Source organism: Manacus vitellinus, unplaced genomic scaffold (assembly GCF_001715985.3).
Source record: "Manacus vitellinus isolate BGI_N305 unplaced genomic scaffold, ASM171598v3 scaffold_29_pilon, whole genome shotgun sequence".
Taxonomy (NCBI): domain Eukaryota; kingdom Metazoa; phylum Chordata; class Aves; order Passeriformes; family Pipridae; genus Manacus; species Manacus vitellinus.
Window position 1 is genome coordinate 6177633 of NW_021940207.1, and position 21137 is coordinate 6198769.

At 47.7% G+C, this 21137-nt stretch overlaps 1 protein-coding gene across 1 annotated transcript; it reads right to left on the reverse strand.

The window, feature by feature from the left end:
* Window positions 1-9503: 9503 nt before the first annotated feature.
* On the reverse strand, window positions 9504-20883 carry LSG1 (large 60S subunit nuclear export GTPase 1). The gene is made up of 12 exons (XM_018075044.2): window positions 20754-20883; window positions 20096-20182; window positions 19164-19250; window positions 17022-17082; window positions 16139-16315; window positions 14856-15281; window positions 14487-14588; window positions 13629-13772; window positions 13190-13313; window positions 12550-12629; window positions 11739-11912; window positions 9504-10446 (listed from the first exon to the last, which is right to left on the reverse strand). The coding sequence occupies exons 5-12, from the start codon at window positions 16274-16276 to the stop codon at window positions 10267-10269; spliced, it is 1368 nt and encodes a 455-aa protein (XP_017930533.2). The 5' UTR covers window positions 16277-16315; window positions 17022-17082; window positions 19164-19250; window positions 20096-20182; window positions 20754-20883; the 3' UTR covers window positions 9504-10266.
* Between the last annotated feature and the right edge of the window lie 254 nt (window positions 20884-21137).

The following is a 21137-nucleotide window of genomic DNA, read 5'->3' on the forward strand; positions in this document are numbered from 1 at the left end:
TGGAACCTGGCTGGATTGTCCTTCCCTCCTGTCCACAGCTACAAAACCAGCAGAGAGAATCAACAACAGAGGTGTCTCCTCCAAGCTAAAAGCAGATGAGCTCCAGACACCCCGCAGAGCAGAGGATACCCAGCAAACATACCAAAACCACTAGGTCTGCCCAAACCTGACCTGGTGCCAGCCCTGTCCCTGGCCAGGCTGGTGACCTTGCCTGAGCACATCATCCCCTGCACACCTCTTGCGGAGGGGCAGCTGAGCAGGCAGATGTGGCTGCAGCCCCTCAGGAAAAGCCTCCTTTAAACCTGCACCCAATCAGAGCATTCCCACCCTGGCCATTGTTTTGGGAATGGCTGGAAAATGTCAGCAGGGCGCTGGGTGCGGGTGGGGGGTCAGGAAAAAGGAAAAAGAGATGATTAGGTTTTTTTTATATCAGCCAATAAATTATATTAACTTTTCCATTGACCTTTTGTTGGGTCACATTATCAGACTGGTGAATGTGGTTCATGAAGATAATATTATGCTCAGATTTCAAACTGTGCAGAAAGTGCATCCCAAGCAATATGCCAAAATGGAAAAGTCAGCTCTGCCAGAGGGTTGTGCTGGTCATTACTTTCCTGAGGAAGGCCAGATCCAGCAACTACAAATATTGTATAGGTTATAAAAAAGGGTCTGGTTCCCAGGGAGGCTGGGGATTTCATAAGGTCTAGCTTTGTCAATGGTGCTGTTTACTTCTTTCCTCTTGAGATTGTGATGGCACTGGAGCTGCCTGCAGAGGGACTGGCTTGCAGCAGGCAGCCAAGATCACTTTCATACCCATGCTCAGCTAGCAAGCCCTGGTGCAGGCAGCTGGGAAGGGGCAGCTTTCCCTGGCCAGGGCATGAACACTGGCCTCGCATCATGGTGTCACCTTTGGGATGGGATAATGTTCTGAGCACTAGAGGGAAGAGGGTGTGAGGGTGCAGCTACATGCTCTGGGTGTCTGCTGACCCTGCCTGCTCCAGCCTCAAACAGGGTTTACCAGGGTTGGCAGGGCAGCAGCACCGTGCCACATCATATCAGCTCCGTACCATGAAGCCAGCGACAACAGTGGCACCTTCCAGGGGTGCCACAGTGGGCAAGGAACGTGGCACTCAGCAGTGACCCTGCTGCCCCCAGGGTCGTTCTGGTCCTCGAGGCTCAGAGTTGCTCTGTCCCTTGGACTGTGGTTCCAGTACATACTGGGCTCCTCTGCCAGCCCAGCGTGGCCAAAATTAGCTTTCCCGAGTGTGTGCTGTGTAGAAGAGCCTCGATTGTATCTTGGAGAAGAATTATTGTACTCCTCAAGCCCTATCTTATCAGGGAAAGGAAAATAGGACTTTTGACAAATTGCCTCTGCTGCAGCCGGGGTAAGCATGATTTTCGGTAATCACCCACCCTGTGGTCGCCAGCGCTGTGGCCACTATTGTTCCCGGCCCCGGCGCTGTGCCGTGAGGAGTCCGGGCAGCCCTGACCCTCCTAAGGGCGAAAGAGCACGTGGGCCCCGGCCATGCTCACTTTGGCTCTGCCCTGTACATTGTGTTTGCAGGTGGGGATGGGGATGCAGCTGAAGTTAGATCGATCCCTTTATCAGGAGCATTCAAGTGCTGATAAGGTGACATTGCCTGCCTGGAGCAGGGACTTGAACTCTTTTGCAGGGCGAGATGGTTATCAGCAGGCTCTGGGAGGGCTGTGCTGGCTCTTCAGCCTCACAGCTGGAAGCAGAGCCACCCTCTGAGCCTAGCACAGATAGGAAGGGTTTGTTTTGCTTTGCACAATGGCTGCTCAGATCCTGTCCAACAGCAGTGCAGAGAGCACTGCGGGGCACTTCAAAGGCACTCAGCTGTCACCACTCAGGGGATCCAGCACAGGCAGTGGCCACCCTGCCCCTTGGACGCTCAGCCTGACCCCAGGGACAGCTGGATCCCTGAAATACCAGTTGCAACAGGAGACCCATTGTTCCCAGTCTCAAGGTAAAGAGTATCATCACCTGAAGAGCTTATGTCATCTTACCAGGAAGCCCAAGAGCAGCCCACTAGCCCACCTCTGCCTTCAGAGCATCTGTGCAGTGAGGGGAGCAGGACACTCTCATGATCTCTCCACTTCTTGTTGCTGCAAGGCCACCTGGGGACTCTCCCCAGCAGAGTCATGAGGACCACAAAACCTCTTGAATGGGTCCATATATCCCACAAACCACGTTCCCTGACAGATCAGGGAGCAGCAGGTGCTTGGCTCCCCTCTGCTGCAAGCCACAGGACAGGAGAAGACCCACAAGGCACCTGTGGGGCATTAGGACAGCCAGCATGAGCCTGCAATGATATCCCACAGGGATCATCTGCCTGGGAGGGGAAACAGCACTGGGGCCATGCCATATACCTGCAGCCAACCTCACTGCTTTGGCAATGCATGACTGCAGCAGGTCTGGCCTGGCAGTGGTGTTGGGATGCTCCAGTGTGCTCTTCATACCCCTGAGCACAGCTGGGGTTGCTGGTGGGGTGATCTCTGTCAGAGGTGCTGGTACCAGTGGTAGCTCACCAAATACCCCAGCAGAAGCAGCCACTGAGGGCTACTGGGAGTAGGCAGAAAAGTTTCAGAAAACCACATTGCACAGATGTACAACACCTTTGTTGTCACTGTGCTCTGTGCCCTTTTTTGCTCTGCTGCTGAGACCTGCTTCCCAAGGCAGGATGAAGGGACAGATTGTCAGGTGCTGCAAGTGTCACAACCATCCCACCAAAGCTGCTGCTGATTCCTGCTTGTCTCCCTATGCCTACAGCTCAGCCCTCTGCTTTCCAGAGCTGGGCCATCAATGTGAAACCAAACTGGAAAACCCCAGGTGGACTGAACAGAAGACCTGAAAGGGCTGAGGCCACTGATCTCCCTTCACTGCACCCCAGGGCAGAGAGCAAGTGCAGCTGCTGGAGAGCTGCAAACCACAGCAGTGTGTGATGTGCCTGTGCATCCTCCCGTGCAGCTCCTCCCTTTGCCAGGTCCCTGACATGCCCCTTCCCACAGCCTGAACAAACACCAGCGTGCCCCTTCGCAGCTCCTACCCTGGGACCCCCACGAGAAGGGGCCAGGCACTGCCCACTGGGCACAGCACCCATCCCACTGCTTTCTGAAGTTCAGCTTTCAGTGATGGGACACCAAAGCAGCCCTTGGGACACGCCAGAGGCTCCCCTCTGGGGCCAGAGCAAAGATCAGCACAGGCTGACCTCCTGCAGCCCACCCTGCCCCTCCCAGCACCACAGCCTGGGGGCTTCCTGAGCCAGAGGCAGCCCTGGCCTGCCTCCCTGAACTCCCCTCATCATTCATCCCAGTCTTGCTGCCCAAAATAGCCCACAATGATTTCCGCAGTTAATGTGGGCCTGCTCTGAGCCTGCAGGCTGTAATCTGAACTTGTCTCTCGCCAGCTTCATTTCAGACCCCCCTGTCCCTGCACTCTGAGACACAGCAGAGGCACTTGTCCTTTCCTTTACTCTGCTGTCTAAATGGTATCCACCCCATCGCATCCTCTCTTTGGGACAGGAGACCTCTTCAGAGGCTCATCTCCATCTTTACTGAGATGCCATCCATGTCCCTCGTGCCTCTTCTCGTGGCCGGTTTGGGGGGGTGTGGGCCCAGCACTGTACACGTGGCACAGGTTCCCTTGCAGCCCTTGCCCCAGCAGCTCCCACATACCACTGCACTGCAATGACCAGCCTCCTCTTTGGCAGCAGCTAATCCAGCTCCCAGCTCTGTCCACGTGGACACCACTCTGTCTCCCACCACTCATAAATACAATGTATAACACATATAACTTGTTCCTCAGCCGCTCATCAATACTTTCAACACCTGACACCAGCTTTGGGATGTTCATACACCCAACAGTAAAGTATCACTAGCAAAGGTTGTGGCCTCATTTTTCTCAGCTCTTCCAGAACATTTAGAGTAAGATTTAAAGCAATACAACAAGCTTTGTGATGCAACTGACACTTGAAGGATGGGATGCCATCCAGAGGGACCTGCACAAGCCTGAGATGTGGGCCCATGGGAACTTCATGAGGTTTGGCAAAGGCAAATGCAAGGTCCTGCATCTAGGTTGAGGCAACTCCTGATTTCAATACAGAACAGATTGAGAGCAGCCCTGCCAAGGACTTGGGGGTGCTGGTGGATGAGAAGCTGGACATTACCTGACCATATGCACTGGCAGCACAGAAAGCCAAGTGTGTCCTGGGCTCCATCAAAAGCAGCATGGGCAGCAAATTGAGGGGGGGGGATTCTGCCCCTCTGCGCTGCTCTTGTGAGACCCCACCTGCAGTGCTGCATCCAGCTCCAGAGTCCCCAGCATAAGAAAGATATGGACCTGTTGGGGCAGGTCCAAGAGGAGGCTATAAAGATCACAGGGCTGGAGCACCTCTCCTATGAGGAAAGCCTGAGAAAGTTGTGGCTGTTCAGCCTGCAGAAGAGAAGGCTCTGGGAAGGCTGTAGACCTGCCTTTCAATACTTGAAGGGGACCTACAAGAAAGATGAGGACAAACATTTTATCAAGGCCCGTTGTGATATGACAAGGAGTAATGGCTTTAAATTGAAGGAGGGTCAATTTAGATTAGATATAAGGAAGAAATGTTTTACAATGAGGGTGAGGACACACTGGAACAGTGTTGCCCAGAGAGGCAGTAGTTGCCTCACCTATAGAAACATCAAGGCTGGCTTGGATAGAGCTCTGAGCAACCTGATCTCATTGAAGATGCCCCTGCTCATTGCAAGGGGTCTTTCACAGTCCCCTGCAACCCAAACTGTTCCACAATTTCTCTTGCAAGTGTGTAAATGAAGGACACAGATGGTCCCATGGGATGGAGCAGGAGCAGGCCAGGCTACCTGTTGCTCCAAGACTCATTGCAAAGCACCAAGAACACCTCTGCCCGCTGCACACCCACAGGACAGCCACACACCCCCAGTTCAGCTCGGGAGGTCCCGGCTCATGGGCTCATGCAGACATCCTCCTGTGCTTTAGAAAGCAGCCGAGGTGCCCACCCCACTGTCTGCAGCAGAGACTTTTGTTTCACTTCGGGTTATCTTATCGCCATAGGAAAGGCAATACAGCAGAAGAATTTCCTTTCCTTTATGTTTCCAGCCTTTCCATTGTCTGGCGTCTGGATTTCTGAGCCTGGCCACTACTCACCAACTCACTCAGGCCTTTGGAAACATGAGTGCAGGCCCTTCTTATCAGCAGGAGCTCTGCAAAGGCTCCTTTTGCTGCTGCAGGCAAACCAGGCAGGGTCTGGCCACCCCAGCACCCATCCTCAGCAGCACAGCATCGCAGCCTGTGGCAACACCCCAGAGCTTCTCATGTCCCCCAAGAGAGCTCCAAGGAAGCACCTTCTGCTGCTTTCTGCTTGTTTGGCTGGGGTGCTCAGCACATCCTGGAAGGGCTGCAGGTTGTCCAAAGGTGCCTGGGCTCAGCATGAGCAAGGCTGAGCAACAGGGTTGGGCCAACTCCACTGCACTGTCACATCTTCTAAGTCCCACTGTGAAGAGAAAGGAGCAGGCAGTGCCACAGGCAGGTGTGAGGGAGTACCAGGCAGCACAGCTCCCTAGGCAGCACAGGACCTGCGTTGCCTTTTTCCCCAGAAAGAGGAACTGGCTGTATTTGAAACTAGAGAATATTTGGTTCTCCCTTTGTGCATCACAACACAAGCAAAGCTCAAAGCAGAATAGCATTGGTTTCCATTTCTGTCACACACTTCCCTCCCAGCCCATGTGAGGAGAGGGGTCAGGACCATACAGGGCATGTCCAAGGAAGATACTGAGCGTGTCAAGAGGAGACTCCCTTTCCCCTGGGACCCACAGAGCAATGGTTCCAGCATCCCCGTGCACTGCCATGAGCACAGCTGGTTCCAAGAGCCGCCAAGCAGACACAACTCTTGCTGACAACCCTGTGAAGTCCCAGAGGAGCTTGCGCTGGTTCACCAGCACTGGCCAACATTAAGGGGCTCTGCAGAGGCTTCCAGCTTCCCTTTGCTCTGTGCAGGCAGCAAAAGCCTGGCTGGACTGCAAGACCTTCCCCTCATGGGCATGACAATGTTTTTGCTTCTTTGCCTCAACTGCTGTAACTCCCAAGTGACAAGGGGCTGAGGACATTTCCAGGAGGGCAAACCCAAGCCTGCTCCACCCAGCACGCGCAGTCCTCGTGCCCTGACACCACCCACGGGACAGATCCTTTTCCCACAGCCCCGTCACGAAAGAACACTGGGGCAGGGTTCCTCTGACTCAATTGTGGTTTCTTTTCCTCTTGTCCTCACCATGACCTCTCTTCATGTCCCAGGATGTCTTGGGTACCTCAAGCATTTAACCCTGAGAGATTATACTCTGAGGTACACTGGGGAGCTGTTCCCTGCCTCTCTTTCAGCAGCCCCGTGACCTTTTTTCCCCAATATTTTTTTCCTTTTGCAGTAAAAAAGAAAATACTCAGTAAAAAAGCTGGACTAGAGTCACCATATAGGGAAGGTGGACAGCACAGTGCTGCTCCTCACAGACTTGTAGGGTAGAGGAACCTGCTGGGGCCTGGCAACACCCTGAAGCTCCTCACAGGAGGGAAAGATCTGTGACCCAAGAAGAAAGAGAAAAGGCTGCTTCTTACTTTAAAGCAACAGTGTCTCAGGACAATCAGGAAAGAGCTGCTTAAGTTTTGTAGAAACAGCCTGAAAGGCCCTAGACCCAGCTCCTGTCTTGCCAGGACCAGAGCCATGCTCCCCACTGTGGGCTTTTTGGCCACCTCCTTGCCAGGCTGACTGGGAACAGCAGCTTGTGTGCTTCTCCACAGGGGTGAGCATGGGGTGGGGAGTCCCTGGAGACCTGCACCTCTGCTGGGATCCCGAACAGGAACAGGACCCAGCACTGCTGCTGGGGGCGCCAGGACTGCTCCTCTGCCTGGGAAAGGTCGGCCCCTAATGGCAGGAGAGAAGGAGTTCAGCCTCCTCCAGAGACATAATGAAGTATTTTTGGTCCAGGCGGCAGTTGCAGAAAGCTGGCGAGATGTTCACGTGGCAGTCCCTTGCTGGGGACCTCCCTGTGCAAAAGCATCATCCTTGAGCAGAGACGCTGGGAAAAGATTGGTCAGCTGACTCTGATAGCCCCATAGTGTGGTCTGCAGTGGGGTGATGGGCAGAGGACTTTTTGTCCACTACACTGTTTGTGTAGTGCTGACTCTGCCAAGCTGGGGGGATCGAGGCTCCTACATCACCTGCCATCAACTGCAGTTAGCAGCACCCACAGCAGAGTGGCTCAGTGACTTACATCCTGGCATCCCCCTCCCCTCACTTGCTCACCTATGATGCTTCAACAGAGTAAAAAATATTGCTTTTCCTCAAAACAGACTCTGCAAAGCAAGTTTTTCAGTAGATGGATGGCCTAGGCAGCAGCTTGGACATGCAATGGCAAGTCCCGTGTGCAAAGGGCAGCCCCAGCCTTCTGGACCTCCAGGGCAGCACTGATGGTTCCACCACAGGCTGCCAGTGCTGCCCTGCAGGCGTGGCACCCAGCACCACCCTCCACCCATGGCACAGCACCCAGCAGCTCTCCCGGGACAGAAAGCATCACGTTCTTTGGGAGCAGACTGTGGGCTGGTGTGAAGCTCCCTAAATTGGAGGAGAATGGCACCTGCAGGGAGAACTGCAGTTCACAATGCAAGTGGAAGATACCGTAAAAGGGCAGTTCAGCTTCAAACCATGTTCCCAAAACAGTTCTGCATTTCTGCTGCATTTATCAGTGCAGCAGGTAACAACATCAGCCAGGAAAACAAATTGCTTTCATTACAAAGCAAAGCCCCCTAAAAAGGGGAGGCAGATTGCTGGGGTACTGGAAGTGCCGTGGATCCTAAAGAACAGACTGAAGCCAGTTGGAACCTGCACACTCCATCTACATGCACAAGGCACTTGAAGAAAACAGCACTCTAAAATGGAAACTGGCCTTCTGTGGAAAGCAGTGGAGTAGCAGAGGCTCATTCACAGGTGGTGAGGGCAGAGCACAGCGTCTCCTTTGTGCTGGCTCCTGACAACTGAGCAGTCCCCACATCGCCTCACGCCTGCCAACTGCTGTCCTGAGCTGTCAGCCAGGCCAGGGATGCAGTTCAGCAACAGCAACAGACCAGACCACCACAGGAAAGCATTAATTTAACCATGGTCCTTGCCTATTTTATAGTTTGCCCACTGCTCAGTAACAGCATAAAATATTAGCAGTCTTTGGGTCCTTTTCTATCAAGGCAAGAGCACAGCAAGGAGCGGTTTGCATTTAACAAACCTCAGTAAACAGTATTTGCTTGGTCATACTTACATTATCCTGTTTACTCATGCAAACACTGCAAGTCACTTGACAGGTCCTATGGCCAAAGGTTCCTGGAAGCAACAAGCAGTTGTCTCAAGTCTCAGGCCCTGGGGATTTCTGTTACTCACTGGATTGGCAAAGGTCTACACCAGGACACAGCTTGTCCAGCAAGAAGGCTCATGGAGACCCAGCTGACAGGAAAAGGCAGAGAACGCAAAAGAAAACTCAGGTACGTGCAACATGAGCTAAGAATTCAAAGTGCTTTGAAAAGAGAAAGACAAAATAGGAAAAAATAGTATTTCAAAACTTCAATAAAGGATACTCCAACTTAAGTTTGGCAGGTAATTTGACAGGCAGTAGTTTCAGGACACAGGACAGGACAAAAAGAAATGGGTGTTTCTGAGCAATCAGGTCCCTAAAGGACAAAAGCAGGTATCTTTCCTACAAGGAGGGTGGAGAAGCTGGATCAGAGGGATTTGGCTAAGGCATAACCTCTTCAGCAAACAAAGGCAAGGATCACCTTCGCCGGGAGAAACAGATTAAATAGTCTCTCCTAAGAATTTACTTTCCGCTACAGTACATTGATTTAAATACCATTGACCATATTCATTTAGTGTAATTATGCTTTAATTTTGCAGGTAGGGATTTATCTTCCTTGCAGTGATGTAATTAAGAATTCAACTCAGGGGAAGCAGGAGCCAAGAGCTCTGCTGTCAGGGGACCCTCCACACACGCAGCGCAAACTGGCTGTAAAGGACACACACACAAAGGGTCACAAAGCCAAAACCAGCTTAGTTGCACACCCCACATCTGCTGTGGCTTCGCTCAGCAGTTGCTTTCATCTCTCCATCCACACTTAAGGCCTGGAAAGTACAAATTAAAAGACAGCAATCTCTTTTTTAGTATCAGAGACCAAAATCATCTGTTACACCACCACCTAAAAACAAAGCACGCCTCGTCTTTGTGAGCCTTTCCAGTCCTGTCATTACTCCCTGTGCTGCACTAGGAATGAAGAGAACTGACCAAGTGCACAAACATTTTCTCAGCAGGGCAGCTAAGAAGTAAATCTCACTGAAGTCTGACCTCAAGTAAAGTCTTTTAGCATCAAATAGTCATGTACTCAATTAAAATTTGCTCTTAAACACTTCTGTGACTAGGTCAATGAGACAGAACATGAGACCATATAGGAAGTAAAATCTCAAATATATTTAAGGACAAATTAGCACCAGATTTTTAGCCAGTCAAACGGAGCTAATGTTTTAAAATACCAGTGGGAAGTCACACAGGAAAACAACTGATACCAGCTCAGCGTGAAGGACATAAAAGCAGCATTTTCCTTGCACAGTGTGCCATGCTCTGCTCAAGCTGGGAAATTGGGAGTGGTTTCAGTACCAGATTCTACAGAATAGGTCTGGCACAGCAGAGAAGGAAGAGGGCAATAAAGATCACTTTACCTCATTTTTCAACACACTAAAGTGTTCTGTCAAATCAACAAACCAGCTTTAAAGACAGAAAAAAAAAAAAAGGAGATGAGCAATAGTGTCTCATAATGTAACAAACATCACTCACTGAAGTTCAACTGTTTATAAAGATTTTAGTCAGATTTACAGGACTTGCTTTGATTGCAACAGCCATAAAATACATCCTTTATGGAAGGAAAAAACACTCCCGCATGGCTCCATCTGCTCCCATTGAAAGGATGTTTCAGCAGCAGTCAAACATCTGGGCTGGCTTCCAGATAACACAAACAGCCAGGTCTCTTTTGTTCCCAGTAGGGATGAGCTCCAACTACCAGAGCCCACCCTTACCCCTGCCCAGGCCAATCCACAGCACAGAGCTACCAGGTGAGCTAGTGATGCCCACTTATCCTTTTTATTTTACTCCTCAATTAAGGCCTGTGGGACAGTGCAGTCCCTGCCCTGGAAAAGCCCAGTACTGGTACCACAGCTAAGCCTCCAGGTGCTTGGTGATCCTGCGGATTTTCTCCTTCTTGTTCCTGTTTCCATGTTTTTTCCAGGGCTTTCCTACCACGTTCCCAGGATTGGATGCAGTCACAGGCACGAGGCCGCTGCCAGGCCGGTATCCCATTGCAGCCCGGACCCCTTTCATGAGGGCACGGACATTCTCCTGCAAGAGCAGACACGATCACCAGTGACTGATGAGAAGACATTTAACCACAGGAACTGCAACATGTCACTAAAACCAGACACAGGCGAGCTCAAACCCATCAGGACCTGCTCAGCCCCCGCTCCAGAGCTGCAGGAAGGTCACACCACACATCCCAGCCAAAGCCTGCCAGCAGGCTCCAGTTCTGCCTGCAGCTGCACGGGGTCCCCAGCACCCACCCAGCAGAGGCAGGGCACTGACGAGACACTGTGACAGACATCAGCTACAGCACTGGGATGGATTCTCACAGCCTCTGCTTTGCACACAACAAATTGTCTTTGCAAAATAAATCTGGCATCTGTGAAAGCCACAGACTAAAATAATTTGCTCAAGTCTGGAGCACTGATGGGGCTCACAGCTTGTGCCAGCACTTTGGGCAGACAGAGGAAGAGTCTGGTAATCCCAAAAATTCTTTTCAGGTCACAGTTTTCTACGTCATTTTGAAAAGAGCTTGAGTTGTTGTTTTCAAAATGCATTATTATCTTTAGCTGTGCTAAACAAATACTGTTCATATCCAGCTAACCACAGAGAATGAAACATGCTGTCTGACACACCCTCTTCACTGCTAAACACCTGTTCTGATCTTTGTCAGGTATGCAGACCTAATTGCTTATGGATTTCACATTTCACTACAAGTCACTAATACATTTTTTCAGTTGTGTAGGGGCAAAACAGATCCCTGTGGGACTCACAAGAATCATACAAGTTAAGAAAAATTCCCATTTTCTACTTATTTTTGAGATTTCTCCATTGGATTTTAAATCAGTTTATATTCTTTTCACCTGATTTCAGGTAGTACTAAATCAATTGTCTTAAAGAAGCTTATCACATCCCCTAAAAATGTCAGCTCAAGAAAGGAACGTTAGTTTGAAGGACCTGTTAGTCCAAAACCACGTTCCAGGTCAGTTACTGTGTCACTCCACCCTCCCTGTCTGTCTTCACAGTCACCCCCCTGTTTGCTCAAGATTGATGTTAGGTCCATAATGACAAGGGTCACCCTACTGACCTCTTAAAAATCAGCTATGCATAGCTCATTAGCAATCTGCCAGTCACCTAGGACATTCACAGTGATTTAGGAGATAATAAAAAGAACAGAGAGTTCTTAGATAGAAATTATATGTAGATCCCACAGCATCTAGCACCATTAACTCAACCCAGCACACCTCCATCCTCAAAGGTGGCTTTTTTTCCTCAGTAATTACTAATAAGCGCTGTAGCAAAAACTCATGGAACAAATTTCCTCCAGAATTTACCTGGTGGAAGAATGTTTTGTCCACCACATTTTCAATCTGCTTTGCTTTGGTATTCTTCTCAGGCTTCACCTGTCCAGGGGCCTGCACAGTTCTGCTCTCCAGGCATCTTTGATGCTGGTGCTGAAAATCATTTGGGTCAATACCAGGAGGTGGGTGGCAATATAACAGCTTCCCCTGTGAAAGCAATGGACACAGTTATGACCAAAGAAACTCAGAGAGAAAACACACAGAGGAAAGAAAACAACCCCAAACCTAAGAAGGGCTCGAAGTCCAGGGGCTCACACAGGCAAACTGTAAGTACACTTTATTTCTCCTCCTAAGCAACAACTGGCTCAACTTCTAAGTTAAAGTACTGTTCCACCTCTATATCAAAGCACCATTTCCAGCTGCAAACAATACACTGCAAAACTCTCAGGAGCACTGGAGGATCCTATTAAGAAATTCTCAACAATAAGTTGCCAAGAGTGCTGCAGAAAAATGCAGTATTACAACACTGAGAGTTACAGTCCTTAGTGCCAAATATTGGTCCAGCTATAGAATATGGGTTTGTTTCCTGAATATCTGCTGGTTATTTTAGAGATATGATTATTTATTTAGCTAGCACCATATTGTTAAGCAAGAATCTTTTTAATATTAAGCAGCTTGAGAAGTTCAGTTTATTCTTTTAAAACATAAAACCAGCCCGACCTAAAGAGTATTTTGAAATACAGTGACTTTATCCAGAGAAACAGAATTCACTTTATTGTGCTCTAGTGAAACCTTCAATTCACTTCCTAGCAGGAAAGAAAACCCAGATGTAGGAAACACTTACATTGACATAGTCTTTTAACACGTATCGAGCTGATCTCGGCTGGTCTGGCTGTCCATGAGCTGTCATAAAGCCTCTCATATCTGGAAGGCAAATCCAAAGTACATTCTGTGTAAGTACGAGAGAATGAATATGTTCTTATCTACTGCCTAACTGCACATTTGTATCCTTTGTCAAAAAAAAAACACCCTTAGAAAGAGGCTTCTGTTGGGGAAAGCAAGGAAAAAAAGACAATATTGCTGACTGTAGAGGTACCACAGAAGCATCCTGACCTGAAAGGAATGATGATTTCTCCCTACCAGCAGAAAAACTGCTGGGTTTTTATTTTTGTTTTAAGGCCAGAGAATCAGAATTTGCTGCATTCTTCAGAATCTAATTCAAGACACAGTTGATGTGAGGTATTTGAAAGAGCACCACACTATAGACTGGCAGGGTATCTCACCAGTGTCCTCCACACCATCGACACCTGTCAGATGAGACTGGCCAAACACACACAGGAGATGAGCCATTAACAAAGGCCCTGCTGAGAAGAGGGCAAGTCCTAACGCAATGCACAACAAACCCAAGGTGGGCCTAACTTTAAAACATGTTCAGGACCATGCACAGAGTGTAGGTGACAGGTTTTATGAGGGTCATCACTCACATCCATATGCTGTTAGCAGCTCTTCAGCTGTTGGCTTTCGATCTGGATCCTCATCTTCCCTTGGCCTTATAATACTTATTCCATAGGTTGCTTCCAAAATGTTTCGTGGGATATGCTGGCAAACGTGAGCTAGTGAAGGAAACCACCTGGTGATTTTCAGCTACACAAGTAACCTTGCCCCTTCATCACTCCAAGAGCACACATGAAAAGAATGACTTCCGGATTTTGTTGCAAACCAGAAAAATTAAACAAGCCTGACAACAAGACAAAGTTGAAATGAGGTGGGAAAAGACCAACACAGCAGGGCTGTTTTATCCAGTGTGTCCCACTGCCCTCAAGGCATGAGCACGTGTGCTGCTAGCAGGGCTGGAACACGCTACTTGACATCCTCCAGATCCAACCCTTACAGACACTCCCACGAACCCCATGCAAAGGATATTAGAGAAATAGGTGGGACATGGTCCCTCATCTGGTCTATAGGCAGAATTCCAGAACAAATCATTTCTGCCTTGGTAGAGACGAAAGATGGCATCACCAGACCAGGGCAATCACAAAGGCACAGGCCAGGCTCCACATACAGGGTCTACATGAAAATAACCAGTTAGTTCACAATGGCAAGTCAGTGGCCAGGGAGGAAACAGGAACAAAAAAAATAAATGCATAGATGAAACATGGATGCAGAAATTCTACTAACACAGACATCTGCCCTGCTGGCCCCAGGTGATGAATTAAGGAAATTGGATGTGAAAGACCACAGAACTTCCAAAATTCCTAAATAAGGTGTCCAGACAGGACCCTCAGCTCTCCAGTCTGATTGGAGAGAAGAAAGCACTCCAGAAACATTTAATTGTGTTTTGAAACAGGTAGGAGATTGAGCAAGTGCAAATCCCACAATGGTCCCACATTATAGCACTGGAGTTGCTACCTCCAAATTAAAGCTTGATCAATATAAAAACAGCAGCAAAACTAGACTCATTCACAGCAATGATGTGAACAAGAAGGGTGGTTTGAAACCTTGACCTTGAGCTATTCAGAGAAACACTCACTTTAAAACATCTCCCATTGCACAGCAGCTCTCATAAGTGACTCACACTGTAGCAAGAGTTTGAAAGCAAGAACTAAAGTTCCAAAATTCTATACATCAAGACCATCCCTCTCCAACATACTCTGCTGGCCAGAGTTCAGGTTGGCAGAGTTCTCAGTGACTGCATGTGCTTGCAACTAGCTCAAAATGAAGCTCCCTTCCACTGGGGAAAAAGAAATAACAAAGAAGATCAATGCTGTTTGTCAGCAATACCTGAAAGTGTTTTGTACGGCCTGGTGTAGCAGACACTGACACCTTCTTGTTTCCAAGGATTGTGTTGATGGTTGAACTTTTGCCAACATTAGGGTAACCCACCTGGATGACAAAGAAGTGGAATGGTAACAGTGGTATCAGGCAGGGTGATGCCAGAAGACTGACAGAGCTCTTACACAAAAGTACTCCAATAAAGTCTATTAAAAAACCAGGGCAAGCAGCGAAGAACACTGAGCTGCAGTGGTTTGTGCTTGCTAGTTTTTAAAGCCTTATAGGAAGCCAGGCTACAGGACAAATTTTAGCTGTAGAGGCATATGGAATTAAAATTTAGATTAAACAAGTTCCATTAAAGCACAAAGTCCAACTCACCAGCCCAACATTTACTTCCCCATCCTTCACCCTTGGTCCATCGTGCACGGTTTTGAATATCTCCAGCAGCTCATTTCTCTGTACTAGATGGCTGAAGTTCCTGACATTCCTGTTCTGCTCTTGCACTACATGCCGCACTGCAGCACCATCAGTCCTGTTTCCCATCCTCTCTGGAGCAATAGCATTTATGTTGTCCCCATCTTCATCTTCAGAACAGGTTTGCCAGGCCTCCTCTTCATCTTCTTCACAGTCTTCATATTCATCACTGCTGTCATCATCACTAAGCAGAACTTGGTTTACAGTTTGCAAAGCATTGTCTGTGGATGTGCTTTCTGCGCTACCTTGTGCTGTGTTGTCTTCTTCTTGACTGGAGCTTTCATCCTCAGAATCACTCGAGTGCTCTGCTACACCTTCAGCGTCCTGTTCCTGTGTGAACAGCATTTCAGAGGTGAAATGCAAGGACAGCACTAGGCCTTGTTCCTGACTGCAGTTGCTGCAGTGCGAGCGACTGTATTTTCATCAGCCACATCCCAAGGGCTGACAATTCACTGCTTACATCACACAGGTTTTATAGGGGTCTTAAGTATGATGTAGACACAACTAGCTCATTTCAGGAGAATGACAAAAGTATTCCAAGAGGGACTGTTCATGGCTTTTTGACCTTTCTTTCCCAAAAAAGAGAATAAAACTACCATTTTCAGTCTTACTTTTAAATCAGTCTGTAAAAACATTTTATGCAAGGACTGTAAACCAGCTGAACACAGTAGGTATTTTTACAAGGAGATATGAGATATTCCATAGCTGAATGGCTGTAACAGACGAAAGTAGCACCTACTGATAACATGTAACTTGTGGCAGTAACTCAGTTTGTTCCACTGGGCAAAAAAAGGGCTTTCAAGTACTATAGGCTCTCTAAGAAACACCTCCCCTCTCTGGGAGAGAAAAAAACTCTGTAGAGATAACCCCATCCCTCACAGCACCCCTCTTGGAAAGGTTTCCAATTCTTTACATGGGTTAAGATTTTGCAAACAGGTCTACAAGGGCTGTTTCTGTGTTCTGCACTTTCTTGATCATTTTAGTCTCCTCACTCTTGTCTCTGAATTGATCATTCAAATGCTGTTTTATAGCTGCACAGGTCTTTAAAATAATCCTTCCCCGAGACAAGGACAGTGAGGACAGTGCCCTTCCTAGAAAGGTGCTCAGGTCTATCGCAAGCACAGCTGCAAAGCAAGTTACCAGCAGCAGCCAGCACACACGTAGTTTGAGCTGCTCACCCACAGTACCTTTGCTTCTCCAGACAGCCGTTTACACTCTGCCAATGCTGACCAGAACACCACCTTCACACCCTCCTTCTCAAAGAACTGTGCCCAAGCAGCCCGCTGCTCCTCACTCAGCAAATCTGCTTTGTTGATCAGGATCATGTTCTCCTTGTCATTACTGACTTCCTTAACGTAACTTTCCTGAAAAAAAAGAAGAGAAGGATCAGTCCATACTCTGGTTTCGACTCCTCTTCCCCCCAAGGTAATACAAGAGCAGCAAGACAAGCTCCACACAAGTGTAGCCCAGCTTACCATCCCCTGGGCTAGGTGGAACTGGTGTTTAGTAGACAACTACAAGGACAAATTGGAGCATGCAACTACAACAACACAGCTTGTTGCTGGCCACGTGTGCAAACACCTTGTCTGCTTAGAGCTGTGACAAGATATTAATCAGCACCCTGCAGCAGGAACTCCAAGATAACTATTTGAGCAATTTAATGTCTCATTGATGCAGTGTTCTATAGTCTGTCATTACAAAGCTGTCACTTCAATAATTGATTATTTGCTTTCAGTGCAGTAATTGTCACTCAGGTTTATTCCACTATGTTTTTACACAGAACAATTCCTTTAAGTGAAGACACTTTTAGTGGGTAATGAGGAGTAATATAATATCTGCAATATAATGTCTGTAGAATTGCCTCTAAATCCACAACATCCTGTGTGAAATATCAAAAGACATCAAACAAAAATAAGTTTGTGCCATAATACTTGCATAAATTAATAAGATATCCACTAAGATACAACAGTAGAACAGTTTCAAGGTGGCTGAATGTGTTAAACAAAAAATAAATTACGTAAACCTTATGATATATAACTAAGATAACATTCAAAAAAGTGATTTACTTACCAGATCTTGACATCTAAACAGAAGGGGGTTTCTAGCATCTACTATCTGGACTACAATGTCACTGCAAAAGTGAAAGAAAGCCCCATAAATACTCCTCCTTACTTTGCCTTAAAGGAAGCAGCAAGGCACAGCAATTATTTGCTTTTAGGTTTTGCTTGGAATTTTAATAGTTTTAACTGTATTATCCTACTAAGTACGTTTACTGAATAACAAAGCATCTCAACAGCCCACCTGCCCAACTGAGCCAGGCTTGTGCTACAAGCCAGTACTGCTGTACAGTATTTTCTCCTCACTTAGCTCATTCCCCTGTACAGCTGGCAAGTGGGAAGGAAACACGCCAGTTTTGCCAATCCATTTACCCTCCAGAAACACTCAGCAAGCAAGAACCAGAGCAGTGGCATTCTGTGCTTGAGAATGGTACTAAAAACTGTGATAACACAACTTTATTTCTGTCTGTCCTCATTCCCAGCTGTGGCAGGGTAGTTACAGAAAGAAAGAAGAGGTAGTTTTCCTACACAGCGAGATATTCTAGAACGTGGTTGTCCCCTTTGCATGGAACAGGATTTATAAAGTCTCCCACAAACAACCTGCAGATTTTAAGTGTTTGATATCAGGCATTTTAAAAATTTCCTTGTGCACTTCTTGTCATAAAAAACATAAAACAGTGAAAAAATAGCCCTAGACTCCAACAAGACATGTTGCTCCCCCATGCAAGGACGGCCTTACAACCTGCTTTTAGCAAACAGCTTCAAAACCAGACACCAAGTTGCCACCACATATTTGAGCAAGACTCGACAGTTCTACAAATCAGTTATATGCAATGGCTTCAGATTCCACAGGCATTCATGCTTCTTTTCTCAAAAGGACAGGGAAAATTTAACTACAGCCTCTACCACTAGAGTTCTGCAGGCAAGTAGTTTAAAACACTGATTGCCCCATGCTGATTCTATTTGTTTGACAGGGATTTTTGTTAACTCAGGACACCTTCAGAACATGAAGGGTTGAGTGGAAGAATTTCAAGCCTCACTAGGCAGTTGGTTACATATAAAAAATAAATCAATAACCCCCCCAAGGGAGTAATTTAATAAGCCACAAGGGTACAAAGAGCTACTGCACAGTTACAGAAATTCAGAGATCAATATGAGAGAAAGGTGACACCATGGTACTGGGATGGGATACAGAGAAGTTACTGAATCACACTGCTAGGAACTATTTTGAAGCAAACACATGAAAAGGCTGACAACAGATCAAATTATCTGGCAAGGTAAGGGACTGAATGATTTTTCCATTCCTTTCCAAGACAGCATCCTCACTCTACACGAAATAAAAAGCTTCAACAAGAGCAGAAAGGCATTAATAACACATTCCAGCCACCTCTAAATACCCAGTACACTCACACTGCCTGTCATGATCCCCTACAGTGGATGCTCCCAGCCAGCACTCTCCCAGCCAAAGGCCCAGCAGCACCCAGTACAAAGCCCCCTCTGTGAAAGGACCAGCTCATCATGACCTCACTGGTGAAGTATTTTTCAATTTTAGGAAAATCAGATGAGATGATCTCAAACTTAATTACTAGTGAAATTAAATGCCCCAGTTAGATTAAGGTAGCAGATAGCACTCCTATTGTATTACAGCTCAGCAGAGCAAACAAAGCTACTCCTGTGATAGGACAGCCTGTTGTCTTTTGTGCACTGCTGCAACTTCTCTGCGTAGCTAAGGGCCAAGGACCAAGAGATTCCTTCTTTCCCAACATTTAGTTCATCTCCCTTGCCTCCTGCCCCTGAACAGCTGCAGCTGTGTGGCTGGGAAAGAGGATAAGGGGTTAATCTCAGTAAGAGACAAAGACACATTCTCAAAAGAGACCTCCCATAATGAGCTACTGGAAGAGCAGCAGCATCTGAAGAATCTTCAGAGACTTAGAGCATACCACTGCAGATGACAGTGCTGAAAACTAGCAGGCACCACTAAGCAGCTGCCATTCTTCACATCACATTTTGATCACTTTGAAACAAAATCACTTCAAGTGCTGATAACAAAACATTACTAACTTGTTTTTCCTGTGCTCAGACACTTGAAGCCTGACTCAAAAGCTTCAGTTCATTAAACACTACTTTTTTAAAAGTCAATAGCAAAATACTTTACCTTCTTTCAATGACTCTCCAAAGCTGACGCCAAAATTCCAAGTTTCGTTCAAATGGGGTTAGAATTAACTTTTTCTCTTCCTCAAGGCTAAGGCAAAACAAACAAAAAAAAGATGTCACATTTGGTCCATGTCAGGCAGTAAGCACACTACCAGTTTTTCCTTAGATCTAGGAGGCTTTAGTTTTAGAGAGAGATCTCAAACCAGACTCATATATAGGTTCTATTTCTGCTGGTTTTGCAAACAGATCAAGCACCAGGTGAACTGCTGTCAGTAGCACTGCTTCAGCAGTGACACAACGGTCCTGATCATGCCAATGGAGAAGTGGTAAAGGATAGAAAGAACAAAAACTAATCAAAAGTCTGCCTCTGAAATTTCAGAGACACAATAATAAATGAGAGAAGTTATCCCAAGTGCCAGCTGTTACTACTCAATTGAGTACCACTTGGAAAAGGTAACGAATTTGGGGATGGTACCTGAAATGGCTCTATACAACCTCTAACTTGCTGTTACCACCACCTGAACAACTTTACTCAGGGCAAGCGTGGGTTTGCAGGGCATGAGCAGATATCACACAACTCTCCAAGCCAGCGGATGTAGCACCAGACCAGCACAAGCTGCTGTACACAGGCTGGCAGTACTGCCTGCTATTCAGAGCAGCACTGCTGCTCTTAGAAAACACATCCAGTGCTCCTCTACTTCACAAGCAAATGCAGAACATCACATGCCATCCTGAAAAATTTTAAAAGAACACACACACACAAGACACCTTTGCAGAGCTCACCACAAAGACTGTGGCTGAGACGTCCAGCCTTCCAGGACAAGTACAGGGAGATGTTAAATTTATTGGTCTAGCAAGGATAAATACAACCCACTGCTTCTTGTGTCTCTAAATGCCACCAGGTACTTATCCAGACACAAGCAGCACACTCACTGGGCAAGCTGTCGCCTCCACTCAAGAAAGCTTTCCCTCTCCGCTTGCTTCAAGTCCTCTGCGCTGGTTGTCCTATCCCAGCGTGGCCTGTAACAAGCATATTTTGGAGTGAGTGGTCAGAAACAGCACTCAGACCAGATACATTACTGCAGTAAACATAAAGAGCACAAACACCATACATTCAGCTGTGCCAGGACGGTTATAGCTCAGACACGAGCGCACCTGTTTTCAGCAGCTTTAAGTACACCTTCTTTCCTTGTTCCTTACAAACTCTATTAGCTGAGATCACACAAAGCTCTTTTCTCAAACTAAGATTTGTAGGGTCTTAAAGACAGGGGAATAATCTCCCTGTTTGCCATGCACAGAGCTCTGGAAAGGCTTACCAGGCAGCCTAGATGCACCAGCTCCAGGAGTGCCAAACTTTGAGCAGGAAACCTCCACAGTCAGGCCAGAAGGGCTGGCACTGGGAGCACTCACATGGCAGGCTGGCACCTGTGCTGTGGTTACATGTGGTTACATGTAGGCTCATGCAGGCTACTTAGTGGCTTCCCCAAGAATAGGGTACTGACAAAGCAGAGGGCTGTCCTCAGGCTTGAGCCACCAAGGGGCTGAGCCCACTCAGCCAAGGGGCATCCAGGCCCAGCCCTGCAGGACTCGCCTCCGCGGGATGCGCAGGAACTCCTGGTTCTCCTGGTGCAGCTGCTGGATGCGCTGAGCCTCCTGGGCTGTGAGCAGGCCCGTGCAGCTCTGGGCAGACACGATTTGGGCATTCAGACGCTCTGCCAGAGAGAGAGACGGTCATCCAAAGCCACCCATCCCCAGCCCTGCTGACCCCTGCCACCCCACCCTGTCCCTGCTGCCCCCCAGCCCTGGTTCAGGACCCCTTCTTCTGTCTCCCAGATCCCCGCCCGGCCAAACTCATTGTCAGCCCTACAGATCAGATCATATCTACTCCTACTCCCAATCCTCCGTTCCAAAATCGGTCCCGGCCCTCCACCTTGGTCCCCAGCCCCGGGATCCCCTCCTCAGCCCCTGGATCTAC

What these genes read in the sequence shown, in the direction of transcription:
- LSG1 (XM_018075044.2), bottom strand. Translation starts at nt 16,276, where the DNA reads ATGATCCTGATCAACAAAGCAGATTTGCTGAGTGAGGAGCAGCGGGCT. An exon ending in GGCTGTCTGGAGAAGCAAAG is followed by an intron (nt 15,282 to 16,138) that starts GTACTGTGGGTG and finishes CTGTTCACACAG; the next exon opens with GAACAGGACGCTGAAGGTGT. An exon ending in ATGTCCCACCTATTTCTCTA is followed by an intron (nt 13,314 to 13,628) that starts ATATCCTTTGCA and finishes TCACTAGCTCAC; the next exon opens with GTTTGCCAGCATATCCCACG.